At 36.9% G+C, this 12132-nt stretch overlaps 1 protein-coding gene across 1 annotated transcript in view; it reads left to right on the top strand.

Moving 5' to 3' along the window:
- Positions 1-12132, top strand: part of SUGP1 (SURP and G-patch domain containing 1) — a 57854-nt gene that overhangs the window by 579 nt on the left and 45143 nt on the right. Inside the window, exon 2 of the mRNA XM_044671462.1 lies at positions 8448-8619. Within this exon, the coding sequence (XP_044527397.1) occupies positions 8448-8619 (172 nt within the window). The remainder of the gene's footprint in view (positions 1-8447; positions 8620-12132) is intronic.

The raw sequence follows: 12132 nt of genomic DNA, 5'->3' as shown, positions 1-12132 counted from the left end.
ATGGGAATCGCCTAAATCATTTGCTGGGTTGGATTGAATTGGATCTTACCCAGTTTTCTCGTTTTTACCCTCAGAAAATGAAGCACAGAGAGCGGGAACTGACTTGCACTGGATTTAGTCAAAAAGTTTATATTTCTATCAATATTGACTCAGCTTTGTCATCAAGGGCTTTCCTGTGCTATCTCTTACTTTAAGCTTCAGTTTCTTCATGATCTGTGAAATGGGTTGTAGTAAGGCAAGTACTTTGATACTTTCTGGGTGTGTGATTATGGGAATAGCTGTGTAACTTTTCCAATATCTATAGTAAATGTCTTAAACAATTGTCGAGAGGCTTACACGAGATAATGTATAAGTATTTTGTAAACTTTGAAGTGCCACATGAATGTCAGCTGTGGTTATGATTTGTAAACTTTGTAGCACTATATAAATGTGAACTGTTAATATTATTTCTGTGCCAAGCAGGACAGAAGGGTCTTTCTCTTTCAACACAAATACAAGCATCTAAAAAAACAGCAAAAAAGATGGTCAGGGATTCCCATTCTTGTAGAGCCTTTTTTGGGAGTAAGTCAACCCAAGCTAGTTGGACATAATTGTTTTCCAAACCATGCTCTTGATCATATACTTCAGTATGTGATAAATCACCATAGACTAATAGTACAGAATGTATCACCTCTACATTTTCTCAAACTGATTGTTTATATCCTACCATAGATCTTCCACAGGAAAATCTAGCCATCATATTGTGGGCATTTTTCTAGGATTTTATAAGTTTGTGTTTTATTTTGGTGATTAGCGCCTACAGTTTACATTTCTATAATGTTTGAATATTTACAAAGTTTTAACCTACAACAACTATGTGAGTTAGGAAATGTTATTAACCTCCACTTAATAGAGAAAACTGAGTCTCTGGAAAAAGTTTGTGCCTTGTATGTGGTCAGTAACTGAGTAATTATTGGAGTCATGAATCATCTTGTTTGAAGACAGCAGGGTTCAGTGGAATGTATTTTGGATTCTGGAGATGTGAGTTTTAAATCAAGTTCTGCTGCTGACTTCTTATGAAGTTGGACAAGTCACTTAACTTTTGTTGTTAAACAAGGGAGAGGGGGCTGACTTACTTCCAGCATTCTCAGGTGACTTTAAAATCTGCTCTGAATTTCCTCTGTTCTTGTCCTTAAGAGGCTCTAGCCATGTGGACTTGCTAAAAAAGTTCAAGTCTGTCAGTAGGTTTATTAGCTTAGAAGTGGAAGAAAAAGTACTATACAGATTTTATTTGTTTTGCTTTTAAACTGCTTGGGAAAAGGAGTATCCTATAATGGGTCTGGAAAGGCAGGCTGAAATCCAATTGTTAAGAACTTCAAATTTCTAGCAGAGGTATTTTTTTTTTTAAATTCTGGAATCAAGTGAGCTTATAACAGTTGTTCAGTTGTGTCCACTTTTTGTGACCTTAATTGGTGTTTTCTTAGCAGAGATTTCCTCCTCCAGTTCATTTTACAGATGAGGAAACTGAGGCAGACAGGGTTAAGTGACTTACCTAGCATCTGATAGCTATTAAGTGTCTAAGGCCAGATTTGAACTCAGAAAGATATCTTCCTAACTTTAGGCTCAGCCTCTATCCACTATCTGTTTGACTGCCCCAAGAAGGGAATTATTGGAGCTTTTTTAGCAGGGAAATGACATAGTCAGACCTAGCCTTTTAGAGATATCACTTTTTATTTTAACACTTACCTTCTGTTTTAGAATTGATCTGAGTATTGATTCCAAGGCAGAAGATCAGTAAGGGCTAGGCAATTAGAGTTATGTGACTTGCCCAGGGTCACACAGAACGTGTCTAAATGGTTATCATTTTGGTAGCTTTATTGAGGACAGATTGGGGGCTTTCTTGTTGGACAACTAATTCCTTCTGGGAACTGGTCATATTTAAGAAAAAACACAGTGATTACCTTTCAGGTGTGGTAAATAAAATGCCACAAAGGCTGAGATAACTTTTTCGGAGTAAGATAATTTATTAATAGTAATAGGTAAGGCTATTAATAAAGTGGGACAGGCAAGACCCTGCAGGTCAGGACACTCATAAGAAGGAAAAGACCATTTTTATTGAGGAGGCTTTTTTTATTATTATTATTAAGGAAAAGGTCAAAATAATTGGGGAACCTTATGACTGCTATAGCTAGAGAAAAGGTGTTTGGTCTTCAGATGTTAATTTAGCTTTATGGAACTTGATTGGTTCTTGAAATCTTGACTAGAAAATCATAAATCAGAACTACTTAGATCAAATCATCCTTAATTTCTCAAGTGCAGGCAAAGACTGAAGAATTATCTTTGAGGAGGTGGTCCAACTTAAGTTGCTTGCTTGAACAAGTCTCAGGTTAAACTGGCTAGCAAGCAAATGCCCTAGTGACTAGGGATTGATCACATCATTCCTTTTCAACCAAACCTCTAAGCCAAAGACTGAATTTTTGAGTGTAATGAGTTTAGGCAGATGCTAACCATTATAAAAGTCAATTTAATATAAAACCAATTACATTAGAATCAATATAGTAGAACTCTGAAGAACTATTAATTTCTATCTTTACACATGACTGAGGCATTATGGTACCACTGAAAGAACTATATTTGAAGTTAGGGAACTTGAGTTTAAAAGCTGGCTCTGCTGTTCATATTACCTGTGTGACTTTTGGCAAGTCAGCTTCTTCTTTCAATTTTCTCAAATTACTCATTAAAATGAATGCAATAGACTTCTAAGGTCCTTTCCATCTCCAAATCTATGTTCATATGTCAAGGGGATTACTCTATGGGAGTAGGAGACTGGGTTAGATGACTTTAAGCTCCATGATTGAGTTCAATATTTATGTTGTAGAAGTATATGCTTTTTTAGTGAAGATCTTAATTGTCCAAAGAAGAAAAATGAAAGACACCTCCTTCCTTTCTTTATAGAGGGAGGGAGCTATACTTGTGGAATACCGTTGATAATGTCATACTTTTAAAAATATGTTAAATAGTTTTACTGAACTAGGTTTTTTCCCCCTCCTTTTATATTCTTTGTTATAGGCAATGTGAAGGATAGATTGGGAAATGTAAGTGGTGTAAAAACAAAAAAGATATCAATATAGTTTTCATTTTTAAAAAAGAAAACTTCTATTCTTAAAAATTTGATAGCTGTGTGACCCTGGGCAAGTCACTTGATATCCCCACTGCCCACCCTTACCACTCTTCCACCTAGGAGCCGATACATAGAAGTTAAGGATTTAAAAAAATTTTTTTGATAGTGTAAGTTTTGAGCTTAAAAAGGAAATTGTGGGCCTCTCCCCTGACCCTCATTTCTTCATTTCAGTAATCCAGAAAATGCATAGAAAGAACAAAAAAATGGGAAAGATATTAATTTTGAAGGTGTCTTTCTAAACTAGAGCTAGGAGTGCCCTTGTTTTAAAAAATTTGTTTTAGAGTAACAAAATTTTTCTTTGAGAAGCAATAACATCTCCTCTTCTCAGTTACCTCTGAACATCTCTTATTCAGTAGCTCTTTTCTTTCCACCTGTATTACTCTAATAATCTAATTCTTTTTCTGTCTCCATTATATCCTTTCTTCAATCAGTCCTTCATATTGCTGCCCTAGTCTTCTTTCTAATGTATCATTGTTAATGGCACTTTTTTACACAAAAAACCTTTAATAGCTCTTGTTCCTCATTGCTTAAAGAAATAAAGTAGAAACTCATTGAAGATGTTTCATAAGCTAATTCCAAGCAACTTTTCCAGCCTGATCTCTTCTTCCCTTTACATACTTGATGTTCCATCAAAATTGGACTGCCTACACACTCATGCCTTCACTTCCCCTCCCTTGTCCAAACCTGTGTCATCACCTAGAAAAAGCTGTATGTACTCATGACTTCCCTTTACCTCCTCTCATGTATATGCAATTTAACTTCTTTTTGTTGTTGTTATTCATTTCTAAAATTAAGTTTTTTTTCAATCAGCAAAAATATGCCTTCTCTCCCTCCCAGTGAGATAGAAAAACAAAACATCTGTTATAAATATGTATTGTTAGGTAAAACAGATTTCCACATTAGCCATGTTAGAAAGTTTTTTTTGTCTCATTCTACACTCTAGTGCCTCACCTCTAGAGGTGGGTGGCACATTTCATCAGAATTGCTCTAGATTTGTGGTTAGTTATTACTCTGATTAGAGTTGCTAAACCTTTCATATTTATCTTTCCATTATTGCTGTTGTTGCTTTTTGTTGTTTTCTTGGTTCTGCTCATTTCTCTCTGCATCAGTTCATGCAAGTCTTAGCAGGATTCTCTGCAATCATCCTCTTCATCATTTCTTACCCTGCAACAAATCATGTTCCAACACTTACATATACTCTTCCCCAGTTGGTGGAGAATAACATCTCCTCACTTTAGAATGTAAACAGTTTATCCTTATTTAGTCCCTTATTATTATTCATATTTACTTTTTTATGTTTTTCTTGACTTCTATATTTGCACTTCACAGTATATACTCTGCTCTAGGTTTTTCATCATGAATGCTGGAAACCTTCTGTTTAATTAAAGATCCATTTTCCCCCCTTGTAAGATCATACTCAGTTTTGCTAGGTAAGTAATTCTTGGCCGTTAGTCTTTATCTTTCTGGTATGTTATATAGCAAGCTCTCTTTTTTGTGGTAGTGGCTACTAAATGTATTTGTGTGGTCCTGACTATATGGCTTAACAAGATTTCTAGTCTCTTTTGTGGTTGTGGCATTTAAGTAATCTTTAAAAAAAATTTTTTTTTTAAACCCTTACCTTCCATTTTAGAATCATTACTGTGTATTGGTTCTGGGGCAGTAAGGGCTAGGCACAGGGCATGAAGTGACTTGCCCAGGGTTACACAGCTAGGAATTGTCTGAGGTCAGATTCAAACCCAGGACCTCCTGTCTCTAGGCCTGCCTCTCAATCCACTGAACCACCTAAGCTGCCCCCTAGTCCAATGGTTAACTCTCTTTGATCTGCTTTACAGGTCAGCTTTTGCTGAGAGATATAGTACATTTTCTAATATGTCTTTTGACTTTGTTTTAATATTTATTATTGTCTTATGGAGCCATTGCCTTTAGTTTGGTTCATTCTAATTTTAAGGGAGTTTTTTTCCTTGACTAAAGTTTGTACTTTTTGTGCCAGGCTGTTAATTCCTTTTCCAATTCTATCTTATATATAACCTCATTTCTTTTTCATTTTTACTTCTAGTACACTCATTTAATTTATAAAAACATTTTGAACTTTTCTTTAACTTGCTTCTCTTCTGTCTCTACACTCTCAGATGATAACCTTATTCATTTATCATCTCCATCCAATTGTCTTGCTCATTTCTGTAGTGCTAGTGTCTCACCAGAACTTCAGCTCCTCTTGGACATTTTAAACTCAATGTCCCATAAGCATCTCAAATTCAACATCTCAGTCTAAAGCAGAACTCATCTCACCCCTTTTATAAAACTTTCCTGTTACTGTTAACACCACTTTCTAGGTTCACAACCTCAATGTCATCTTCAGTTCCTCTTGCTCATTCTACATATTTGTTCATTTGCCAGGCCCTGTCATTATACTTCCACAAAATATCTGGCATTCATCTTCTACTATCTACTGTTGTATTTATTACCCTAATTCAGGCCTCCTTTACCTCTCACTTGGGCTCTTTTACTTAATTAAATTTATTTTAATAACAAATTCCCACATATGTTTTCCAAAGTCATGTGATCCATATTGTTTCCCTTCCTTATTCCTTCCTCCCTTCCAGAGCTGACAAGCAATTCAATCTGGGTCATAACATGTATTATCGGGTAAAACATATTTCTATATTATTCATTTTTGTAAGCAAAAAATATAGAACCAAAATCCCCAAACATAGCCAAATAAACAAGTGATAAGTTATGTTTTCATCTGCATTTCTACTCCAACAGTTCTTTTCTCTGGAGGTGAAGAGCATTCTTTGTCATAAGTCCTCAGAATTGTCCTGGATCATTTGTATTGCTGTTAGTAGCAAAATCTATCACATGTGATCATTCCACAGTATTGCAGTTACTGTGTATGATGATCTCTGGTTCTGTTTATTTCACCTTGCTTTAGTTCACGTAGGTCTTTCCCAGATCTTTCTGAAATCTTGTTCATCATTCCTTATAGCACCATAGTATTTCCATCACCATCATATACCACAATATGTTCAGCCATTTCTCAATTGAGGGACATCCTTTTAGTTTCAAATTCTTTGCCACCACGCAAAAAAAAAATAGCTATAAGTGTTTTTATACAAATAGGTCCTTTCCCATTTTTTTTTCTCTCTTTGGGATTCAGACCTTGTAGTGGCATTACTAGATCAAAAGGTATGCATTCTTTTATAGACCTGGGCTCTTTTAATAATTTTACCTGCCTGCCTTGGATCTACCTACCTTGCCTTAAACCTCTGTAAACCATCCTCCACATAATTGCCAAAGTGCTTTTCCTAAAGAAGTCATCTCACCATATTATTCCCTTATTTAGTAAATTCCAGTGATACTCTATGACCTCTAAGAAGAAACTTAAAGCTCTTCATAGTCTATCTTCAGTTTACCTTTTATATTCTTGCTTTCTGTTGTTCAGTAAAACTGGTTTTCTTACTATTTATATTCAACATTCTGTTTCCTGTCTCTACCTTTTCATTGTCTGTTTCCCTTCCTGGAAATAATCTCCCTTTTTAACCTCTTTTTCCTAGAATCCTTCGATTCAAGTAGATACTACCTTCTACATGAAGGCTGCCCTAATCCTTTCACCTGTTAGTGGGGCACCCCTTCATGTTGTATTTTATGTGCATACCTATATACATACATGTTGGTTTCCTTGAATAGAATGAATGTTTCTTGAGAGCAGAGATTAGTTTAATTTTTATTTTTGTAGGGTCAGTGCCTGGCATTTAGACACTTAATAAATGCTCACTGTTTGGCACTTAATAAATGCTCACTGTTTGGCATTCAGGACCCTGCACAGTATTCCAAAAAACCATTTTTGTACATATGAATCTGTTTCAGCCAAATTGGCCCATTCAGAGTTTCCCCACTTCATGTACCTGCTCCCCCTGAGTTTTTTGGTTATACTGTTCTCTTTGCCTAGAATGCCCTTTCTCTCCTTAGCTTATTCCATTTAATTCAACAGGCATTTATTAAACTAGGTAAGAAATACTTATTAAGTACTTACTGTGTGTCAGCCACTGTACTAAGTGCTGGTGTTACAAATACAAGCAAAAAGAAAGATAGTTCCTACACTTGAAGAGCTCATGTTTAATGAGGGAAGAAGAAGAGGGTAGATGGGAAATGGAGGTTGGCTGGCCTAGGACCCTCCAGAAAATGGAAGCCTCAGAAAAAACTCACCAGTGAGAGGGAGGAGACCAGCCTGTCAGAAGAATGTTTCAGGATAAGAAGGCCATGGTGTTTGTTAGATGTTCTAGGGGGAAGAGACCCTGGGCAGCAAGGGAAATTCCAGGATAAAATAGCAACTAAGCCATGTTTTTGATATTTCCAAAGACTGGAGCAAAACAGGAAGAGGAAAACACTTCCTATGTGCCAGGCACTGTGTTATGCACTAGAGACAGAATTAAATTCAAAAGAGATATTTATAGCAAATTTCAAGTCTTGGCTCAGATCCTTTTAACTTAATCTACAATAGTGTCACCTTCCTTTGAACTTATTAGGCAGTTAGATACTCTCGAAATGTGGGCTCATGTTAGCCAGGATCATCTTCTTTATTCAGACCTCTTAGATTTGGAGCTGGCAGGGACCAGAGACCATCTGAGTCTAACCACCAATCATGTTACTCTGTTAAAAAACAAGAAACCTTCCTTTATGACCTGCCTCAGATTTGTTGGCCTAGCATTTAAGATCCTCCAGAGTCTGACAGATATTACCCTTCATTTCCAATCTTATGCCATTCTTCACTCTTCTTTATGCTTCAGCCAAATCATACTGGTCGCCCTCCTTCTTACCCACCTTCCTGTCTTTGCTTATACTTTGCCCTGCTTCCCTCTATCTAGGATACTCAGCCCTTGTCCTGCTTCATCTGCCCTGATTTTTCACCTGTTCACATCTTGCCTATCCTTTAAGGCTCAGCCCTAAGAGTGAGCTTTTGATGAATCCTTTCTTCTTTTCCATGAGTCCTCCCTTATGCTTGTTATTAATGCTTTTTTCTACCTTGAGAGTTCCCATTGCATTTGATTTGACTTTGACGAACTGACTTTATTTGTGGATACATTGTATCTTCCTGCTAGAGGAGGAGCTCTTCGAGGACAAGGGACGAGCATTGCTCATTTTCATAGCTTCCAGCACCTAGCAGAGTGTGCTGTGTATTGTATGGTATGGAAACTGAACAGGTATTTGTTTAGATGTTTTCCTGGCTAGATTGTAAGCTCCTTTCAGAGAATACTAGATTTCTAATGGTCTTATTTTACCTCTGTAGGAAAAGCCAACAGGTGGTTTGGAATTGCACCACCTAAATCTGGGAAGATGAACATGAATATTCTTCATCAAGAAGAACTGATTGCACAGAAGAAGCGGGAAATTGAGGCCAAAATGGAGCAACAAGCCAAACAGAGTCATGTGACCACTCCCCAGCCTCCACCACCCAGGGAGTGAGTATATCCTGGAGAGCTTTTATGATAGTCATGATATCTCAGGAATATTGTCTGTCAGATAGAATCTTAATTGTAAATCATATTCATTCATCAAACACTTATTAAGTACCTCCTGTATGGAAATTCTCTGCTGAAAATACAAAGAGAGGAAACTCTGGTTTCACAAAGCCTACAGCATAATAAGAAGGAACGATATGTATAATAGTCGGTTGTAATACAAGGACTAGGGCAGGTGAGAGAGCTTGCATCTGGGAGAGATGTCAGGAGGTTTTATCGAGGAAGTGGTCACCTGGGTTGGGTCATGATTTCCTTTCAAACTTAGATTAAGCACTGCCTTCTGAATAAAGCTGTTAGTGCTAACTCCAAGCAACCTTGCATTAATTTTGTATATTGTGCATACATAATATTCAAATATAGAGATACCTGTTATCTTCACCATTAGAATGTAAGTTATGTAAGGGCAGGAACTGTTTTATTTTTATCTTTCATTTCTAGTGCCTAAGACAGTTCCTGGCACACTTCATAAATATTTTTATTGACTAATTAAAGAGAGACTGCAACAAAGAGTAGGAGTTCATTCCAAGCAAAAAAATAATAATGCAAACAGAAAGACAAATGATAGTCCACATTGACTGGAATGTATAGAATATAAGGCATGGGGATGGGTCCTAACAGGATATGAGATATCTGGAAAGATATTTCTCAGTGATTTCAGCTCTATCTGGTCAAAACAGAGACAAGTCATAATTAACGATCTGCCTCAAAAAAGATGAGATTTGGTCTTAGCTAGCCAAAAGTATTTATGAAAAGTGTGGGTAGTATTTAAAGTATTTCTATTATTCATGTTACTGAGTGAAACTCACTTTAAAAAATTACATCAGATTTAAACATGGTATTCAATTTAATTACCATCATTTAAGGAGAGAGGCCCAAAGCTTCTCACTTTCAGTTTGCCAAGCAAGATTTTGCTTACAGTAGCAAGAGTAAATCAGTGTGGTTGATAGGAAGCTGGCAAAGTGGTGGATTTATAATTGAGAAGCAACTTTATGTAGAAGAATTTGTTCCTCAGAATCAGGAAGACCTAGATTCCAATCCTGCTATTTGATTATAGACAAGTCACATAACTTCTCACCACCCTAGGCTGTTCTCTAAAACTAGAAGTTATGTACAAGTTACTGGTCTGCTTTGATAGAGGGAGTTCTCACACTAGGTTCTGTACACTAATTAAATTATAAGTCTAGACAAAAAATATTACCTATATTAAGCATGTTTCCACTAAGAATGGTAGTTTCTTTCCAATTGCATCTCTGCTTTTCCAATTAAAATGGTAATTTACGTCTAGAACCTGTGTCAGTGGCCAGCAACTATCTTTAGCTCTGGGCCTGAACAAAAACAAGTGACACAGGCTGACTCCTGAATAAGAGTACTGTAAGGGTTAAAAATTAAGGTTGGACTAAATATAAGAGAAGTGTGGTCGCCAAAATTATTAATCAAATCAAATGACTTTTTAGCAGCTTTACTTATAAAATAGAGGCAAAGAGTGAAAGTAGAGAAATGAGAAAGAGGTCAGAGTAAGAAATCTAGCTTTACGAGCTAGACTATTTGCTCTAGCCCTGGCTTTACTCAGGCAGGGCTAATTAGTCCTCTGCTGGAGGCTGAGGACCCCATTGTTAAATAAAGCAAGGGCTCTAGCCACAAAGCCTCTGCCAAGATAGGGGCCCTCTTGGGAGGCTAGCTAGTCCCTCCAGAAAACCAGGAAAAGGAGTCAGCCTTTTCACTCCCCCACATGATAGTCCTAAAGGAAGAATCAAGAGCAGTCTGAGATCCCAAGCTGTAGCTCCTCCAATGCCAAGTTTGAAGGAAAAATTGCTGGTCACATTTGCAACTACTTTTAAAAACCCTTCTTTGCATCACTTCCTGTGCCTTCCTTCCTTCCACTTTATGTGGACCAATTTCAGTTTTAGAATTTTCTTAGGACTGCCCAGTCGTTTCTGAGTTGTCACTCACTCTAGCATGTGGGTTGCAGACCTCCCCTCACTTAAGGATATGTGAGGGTGTATACACTTCTAGTGATTAAATCTAAAAGTGGGCCAGGGGGAAGAGTTAATCCCATCTTCACAGTACTTGGATAGTTGGCAAATAATTGAAATTTTTTAAGATTATTTGACAAATATTTTTCTTTCCTTTAAGCCTAGCTTACATGTAGATGATTATGAATATAAATGTTTCCTTCCAAACCTATCTTGAGAAACCTGAAAAGGGCACTGAAATAGAGTGAGAAAACTTTAGTCTTAGCCCCAGGTCTTCTAAGTAGCTTTATGAATCATGATGATGTTTCTTCTGCTTTCTGAATTTCATTTGTCTTGTTTGTAAAATGAAAAGGCTGGATTAAATGATCTCTTAGTTCCTTCCAGCTCAAAGGCTCTCATTCTAGGAATACCCACTGGCTCTTAATATTCTGTTGTCCCATACTTGATGTTTTGAATCACATTTGGTAAAAGCACTGAGGGAATCCCATATCTACTAGAAACAGTTAAGGAGAATGATTGTCCATTTTTGGCATTGACAGGATGAAAGTTGTGATCTTCCCCCCTAGCATTTCACTTTCATTACTTGCCACCCTACATCCAGTCAGTTACTAAGGCTTGTCTATCCATCTCTTATCAGCTCAGATCCTGGTACAGTTGATAGGTTTCTATACTGTTAGGAAAGTTCCAGTTCTTATCCCATCTCACATCCCTTCTAGCTGGGTGATCCTGGATAAGTCACTTAACCACTCAGTGTCTCCTCTTCTGGAAAAAAAACAGGAATTGAACTCCATGCCTTTTTTTTTATTTATCCCTTTTTCTCGATTTTCACCACAATTATCCTAATTCAGGCTCATTTTCTAGACTATTCACTACTTCTAGATTGATCCCTGCCTCTCTTCCCTGAAACATCCTCTATATAACTGTCAAAGGGATATCACTTTGATAAAATATCTTTAGGATATCAGTAGGATAAAATACAGATTATCTCTTCTGGCATTGAAAGACCTTCATAATCTGGCTCCATTCTACCTAGCCAGGCTGATTATACATTACTTCTCACACATTTCCAAATTACAGCCAAACTGCCTTGCTTACTTGCTGTCCCTTGTATAGGACATTTCATCTTTCTAGTCCATGCCTTTACGTGGTTTGGTCCCTCATTCTTGAGATGTGTGCAGCCTTTCTTTATCTCTGACTCTTAGAAGCCTTGGCTCCTTTTAAGGCCCCATTCAAATGTCCTCCTAGTTGTTAATGCCTTTCAACCAAATAAATCATTGTATATACCCTATATTTTTAGTGGACATCTTAAATCCCCTCAAGTAGAATCTAAGCTTCTTGAGTACAAGGATTGTCTTTTGTATTTGTTTTCCCATTACCTAACAATAGACTTGGCACATTTGTAGATACTTAGTAAAAGCTTGATGATTGTCAGTCCTTGCCCTCATGGTTTAAAACTTGGCAGGCTTCCTTTTATTTAATT

Source organism: Gracilinanus agilis, chromosome 1, assembly GCF_016433145.1.
Source record: "Gracilinanus agilis isolate LMUSP501 chromosome 1, AgileGrace, whole genome shotgun sequence".
NCBI lineage: Eukaryota > Metazoa > Chordata > Mammalia > Didelphimorphia > Didelphidae > Gracilinanus > Gracilinanus agilis.
This window is presented reverse-complemented; position numbering and strand designations above follow the sequence as displayed.